Source organism: Gavialis gangeticus, unplaced genomic scaffold, assembly GCF_001723915.1.
Source record: "Gavialis gangeticus isolate Ggan-Ray unplaced genomic scaffold, GavGan_comp1, whole genome shotgun sequence".
NCBI lineage: Eukaryota > Metazoa > Chordata > Crocodylia > Gavialidae > Gavialis > Gavialis gangeticus.
Window position 1 is genome coordinate 5435410 of NW_017728991.1, and position 5876 is coordinate 5441285.

At 51.1% G+C, this 5876-nt stretch overlaps 1 protein-coding gene across 2 annotated transcripts in view; it reads right to left on the reverse strand.

Annotated features, from left to right (window-relative positions):
• The window catches only part of AXIN2 (axin 2), a 44198-nt gene that overhangs the window by 8088 nt on the left and 30234 nt on the right, over nucleotides 1-5876 (reverse strand). The window contains exons 4-8 of one of the 2 annotated variants that reach the window (XM_019516502.1): nucleotides 4681-4783; nucleotides 2367-2507; nucleotides 1585-2081; nucleotides 1156-1335; nucleotides 606-836 (exon numbers count right to left, since the gene is read on the reverse strand). In XM_019516502.1, coding sequence (XP_019372047.1) covers nucleotides 606-836; nucleotides 1156-1335; nucleotides 1585-2081; nucleotides 2367-2507; nucleotides 4681-4783 — 1152 coding nt within the window. Of the gene's footprint in view, nucleotides 1-605; nucleotides 837-1155; nucleotides 1339-1584; nucleotides 2082-2366; nucleotides 2508-4680; nucleotides 4784-5876 lie in introns of both variants that reach the window. The other variant, XM_019516493.1, reaches the window with a different exon arrangement.

A 5876-nucleotide genomic window follows, 5' to 3' on the forward strand; every position in this document is an offset into this window, starting at 1 on the left:
GAGGAAGGGGAAAGAATAAAAAACCTATTAAGTGAAAATATATTTTCTTAATTGAAGTCTCCTGTGGGCCGTTAAGTTCTCTCTTTGCATCAATCCTCACACGCTGTAAACAATCAAAGGAAGAATTAAAATGCTCTGGGCTAATTTATCCTCCCTACCCCAGTGAATGATAACCAGCCCAATTCACCACTTGGTACGTTAGCTAAATAGGCAAATCACATCCCATAAGCCAAACGCGTTAGGCCCCTGGCTCACCTGTGGGTCTCAAAGTCTGGGGTGCCTCCCCTTCCTCACCCCACTGCAAACCTTATGCTGGAAAGTGAGGCTCTGCGCACGCTATGTGACCGTCTCCTGTTACCTTGCTTCGGCCGCCTGCCTGACAGCCAGCGGGCTGGGGGAGAGCTAACAGCACATCTGACAGCTGGGAAGGGAAAGCCAGGAGCCTGCAAGGCAGCTTCCCACATTACTTGCTTGCAGAAAGCCATATTGATGACTCGAGCCCGTCCCCGGCAGGGGGCACCTGCCTATTGCAAAGAGCTCATTGAACGAGGCCCGTGGGCTTGAACTCTGGCTACCCCATGTCATCCCCCTCTGTAGCTACCCACCGTTGTTTCTGGGGCTTGGACACCTCCGCGAGCCTGCGACACGCTTCCTCCAGCTGTGCAAGGGTGTTGGGTGGGGTCAGCGGGGGCATGGCAGGATCCTGGACAAACGGGTGGGCGGGCTGCACCCCACGCGGGTGGCTGTTGTTGCCCCACAGGTGGTGGCGGCCTGGGCGCTCGCCGGGAGCCCCCCTGACGAACTCCGAATTGTAGGCCTTCTTTGTGCTTTGTGTGCTGGGGAAGGGGCGCGGGGTGGTGGGGGGAGAAGAGAGAAAAAGGGAAGGAGCCGGGTTATAAAAGCTGGAAAATGTGACTTAAATAGCAGCTCCCATTCTGCTCGCTTCCCTCTCCAAAGTCTGTCATAACATGAAAGGAGGTTTATTGCCAAAAACATGACATTTTTGTGGTTTTTCTGGTTCTGCGGTACGGCTTTTATATTAAACCAGAGGAGCAAAGAGTCTCATTTGTTTTTAGTGATTGTAAAAATAGACAGCCCATGTAATATATAAATATTTACTGGGAGCAATATTGCTGTAGACAGCTGTATATTTACCTATGGGGCTTGTGCTTATTTTGTCTCTCGCTCTCCAACATCCATTGCCAGACATTCTGCGACCGGTCTGCGTCGCCTCCAGGTAACTGGAGCCCCGGCGTTACGGGGAGCCCTCCTTCCCCAGCTGGCACGGCTACACCGTCCATTATCTTGCCATTCCTCTTCGTCAGCGTGCCTGTCCTGCTGAGGAGGAGAGAGAAGGGAACAGGATTCCCCGTCCCCCCACAAACACGGTGAATATCCTGCATTCGTGCGACTGCCGCACTTTTGTCAGGAACCTCCCCCAGCGCACACATCCAACCCACCACCCAGCCGCCCTGCTTTCACGAAGTGACTCCATCTGGTTTTCTAATCAATTCCACCTTCCTTTCCCCAAGAAATCATTAAAACTTCCAGCTCACATCCTATTGAGAAATGCTTGCAACTTACCCAAACTGATCCAGCTGAGCCAGAGGTAGGTCCGTGCCTTTCAAGTGGCTCTTGCATTTGGAGTAGCAGTAGTAGTCACTGCCCCCAGCGCAGAAGCACTGGACGCGCTGCGCCGCCTCGGCTTCAATCTGCTCTTTCGTCTTGGGGATGGTGTGGTGGTGGATGTAGTGGTGGTGGACGTGCTTCGTTGTCTGCTTGGTGATAAATCCTTTGCTGATGAGGGTGCAAGCAGCTGGCAAGGCCGCGCCCTGCTGTTGCTTGCTGCCTGGGAGGCGGTCTGGGGAGCGGGAGCGAGGGGTGTGCCGCCCCATGCCAGGCGACTGGCAGCCAGGGGTCTTCAGCACTCGCGACAGATGGTCATCTAGGATCGCCTGCGGGTCTTCCTCGTAGCTGCCGGATGGTAGGAGAGCGAGCGGGTGTTGCTGATGCTGGGTGCTTGCTGCCTCCCGATTGGTCTGTGTGTTGACAGGGAGCTCTGTTCCCTCCTTCTCTTCATCCTTGCAGGGGTAACATTAATAAGAAATAAAGAAAAGCACAGGGGGACACCTGCACTCAAGCTGGGGCTCCTTCCACCGAGCTGGCAGGGAGCAGCCTGCATTGCTATGGGACAGAACCTCGAACCCGGGACACGCAGCTCGGAGAGAAAAACAGGAGCGCTCTCCCCCCTACGTGACATGCAGACAAACCCTGCCACTTCTGTAGCCCCCCTTCCACCTCCCAGACAGACGCTGAACAGCATGCTGCAAGCACTGCCCCAGCAGCCAGGGGGTTAATCCTCCTACCTCTTTGATTTGCTGTAGCCTCTCCTCCAGACTATCCATGGTTTCTTGCTCTTGCTTTAGCTTTTCCAACCGGGAGATGAGTTCAGCAGCGAAGGTAGCTGGTTCCACAGGGGTCATTTCCTTAGGAAGACGGTGGGTTCTCTACACAGAGCGGGGACAAAAGGGATAAGCCATATTTAGCAGGCAGTGCAAGCTGCAGAAGCTTAGCCGGAGCAGCATTTCTGGCCCCGCTATGCTTGTTGTGTCTCCATGTTTGGATGAAAAGACGACCGCAACTAGGCATGGTCTGCTCTGGATTTTTATGAGCTAGTGCTGTGGCCTCATGGAGTGACATCCTTCCCACTAGCGTTTGCCTTCGGCAGGAGCAGTTGGTCGCACTCCGAGGAACCCCGCTTGTTCTCTCTGTAGTACAACCAGCCCATCAGTAGCTACTCTGAAGTAGAAAATCTTCAAAGACTGTTGTCAAACATCAAATAAAAAAAAAAAAAAAAAACTCTGAGGTGGGAGGGAGAGACTTTAACTCAAGGAATAAAGTGAGCATAAACAGAAAGGAGTTGGAAATTAAAAAAAATAAGATGGGGGAGAAAAAGGGAAAAAAAAAAAAAAAAGAAGAAGAAGAAGTCAAACGGTTGCAGATCAGAGAAGTGCTGGTAATTTATTTCCTGGCTACACACTGGGCACCTTTGAGGTAGTGTTGTCTCAACAGTGTCCTAGATCTCTCTCTTTTTTTCCCCCCCATCTCTTTGTACAGAAAATGAAGAAAGCTGCTGCAGGCTAGTAGTGGTACACTGCTGAGCTTGGCTGCCTCAAGCAGATCTATCAAGGGAAAAAGGGAACATCTCCAAATCAAGTGCAGAATATAAAAAGGCAAACGAGAATTTCTGCCAAAAGCAGCAAACATGGAAGGGGGGGAAAAAAACCCTACCCACCAGAATCCTCCCCTTCTCCCCGTCCTCTCCCCCACAATCACCCCACTTCTCCCTCACCCCAACTTTCTCCCCACCCCCCCTTTTTTTTTTTTAAAGCTGAAAGCTGAACTGCCAACTCTTTCACATACTACCCACCAGATGAGGTGGGGCCTCTCTCTGGCAACCACTTAGCTCCAGAAATGATGTGAGGCTAGAAAAAGGCCACTCTGCTGGAAATTGTCACTCTTACACAAGCTGGCTCTATTCAGTCCCTGATCAAAGCACTGCCTTACAGAGAAAGTCGATTTGCACGCCCTGGGACAAAATAATCTAATTTACAAGCTCAGGCTACAGAACTTTCTTTATGGAGGAGAGGAAAAAAAAATACGGAAAGAAAGAAGAGAAAAGAAAAGAAAAAGGAAAGAAAGAAAAACATATCACACAGGCACCCTCCCACCCCACCAGAAATATCATCTCAGATTTCTGGCTGTTTAAGTCAGAAGAAAGAAGAATCTGGGGATATTCATCACAAGACAAGATAAGTTTGTGTCTGTCTGTGTAAACAATTTATTTGCTGCAGGAACCGGCAGCACTTTCCTGAAGCCTGCACTGAATTAGCAAGTCAATGAGTTAATAATTTCCAAGAGCAATACACCTCGATGAACAGGATTCCCTCAAAAGCAAGACAGAAAGTTTTTAAAAGGCATGTGCAGCATTGCAGACATTTCTCATTGGGCAGGCTGGTCAATCCTGCTTCCTGCCTGCCTCCAAACCATGCATTTTTGAAGTCGAAGCAGTGCGGGGAAGGCAGAGCGGGAGCCTCAGCAGAGCAAAAGTGCGACAGCGGCAGAGGCAAGTGCAAGAGCAATGGGGGCAAGTCGCCCAGGGACAAGGAGGACCCCGCACTCATGGCTGCCCTTCTGCAAGCTCCATTTGGCCTAGCAGGTGAGTCCAGCCCACTTGCTCCAGCGAGAGGCAAAAGCCATACACAGGGCCCAACCACAGACCAACACCAAACCAACTCCACCTAGAACACTTCACAAGAGCTCTAGGAATGATCTGACGTAGGCGTGACAGCGGGACCCAAAAAACTCCTGGCTTCCTGCCCCTGGGGCAAGGGGCTGGACCCGATGATTTTACCAGGTCCCTTCCAGCCCTAACGTCTATGAAATCTGTGAACTCAAGCCAGTGACAGTCAGACCAGCTCGTCTCCTGGCTTGTTGAAACTCCAGCAGAGGCTCTGACCCAATGGAGCTTGCAGGGATAGTATTTGGAAACAGAGAATGCAACATGCTGGTGAAATTAAGCTCTCAGCCTCTGACCCTGGTGCTTCAGGGCCTGTGCTCACTAGAAGGCCTTTTCTGTGGCAGCCAGACCTGAGCTCTCCAGCGAACACTTGTACTTACTGGAAAATGAGGTAGAGAAACTTGACCATTAGCCTTAACGCTCCGATGCATCTCCCTCTGGAGCTGCTTCTTGCTCCCAAGTCTATAAGGAGGGATTCCATCTCTGCAAATGAAACACAAGTCACAGTCAACCAGGATTTCAAGGCTGATTTGTTTTAAATTATAATGCAGTAAAACACCAACTCCTTTCCAACACAGTAGCTAAAATCCAAATATGATTATAGTTTAATGCAATCATCTCATGGTGCCAGTTAGGCCACCTCCATGTTCTCCAATTTGCTTGAGGTCTGAGCACTCAGGACTGCAGCTGAAATGTCCATTGGTCCTACGAACATAATGACTCGAGGAAGCTCTCAGTCACCGCATGCATAGTAGGCAGGTCTTAATAAGGAAGAGCTGCCAAGCGAGCTATGTCCCAGTCCTGGAGGCAGCTCCACAAGGGCGAACGCCTGCAGCTTTGCAGAGTCCAACTGGCTTCTGCAGGCTTTTGCCAGCACACAGCCGCTCTCTGAATGCAGCCTCCACAACAGGCAGTTTCCATGCACTGAATACGTTAGCACGCTCCCTGGCACAGAAACTCTATCTTCCCTGGTCTAAGGTTTTTGGTTGTAGCCACGTTGGTCTAAGGACATAGGCAGGCAAGGGTCTTTTGGTAGATGCGATCTCTTTTATCAGACTGAGTAGTTGGAAAAAAGTCCTTAGCAAGCTTTCAGGCGCAGTCACCCGTCTTCAGGCACAGTAAGTTTCTGGTGATCCGAGACTCCAGGTCTAAGGCACTTCATCGGTTGTCAGCACTCTCCGTGTAAGGAGAGACCAATCTTGTTGGGTCACTAAGAGCTGGGCTTTTTCTAAGGGGAATCCGAGTTGTCTTTTTGGTCTTTGAGGTTGGCAGCTATAGCTTAGGGAGGTCACTTTAAGGTGCAGCAAGAGGACACGTGCCAGGACTCCGGGGTTGTGACACTTTTTCCACTTGGCCGCATCAACCCATTGTGGTGAAGCCATCAAATGGACAGGGCAAGCGTAAAGGAGCTATGAAGTAAAATAGCCTGCAAACAGAGCTGACCCTAGGTGGGGGGTGCAACCGGGGCAAATCAGCCTGTGTGGGGCCCCTTAACACTGTGCAGGACTGTGGGACCCCTGCAAAAGGGGGTTGGGGGGGGGGGGAAGTCTTCTGCGCTTCTTCCGTGACGTGGGGC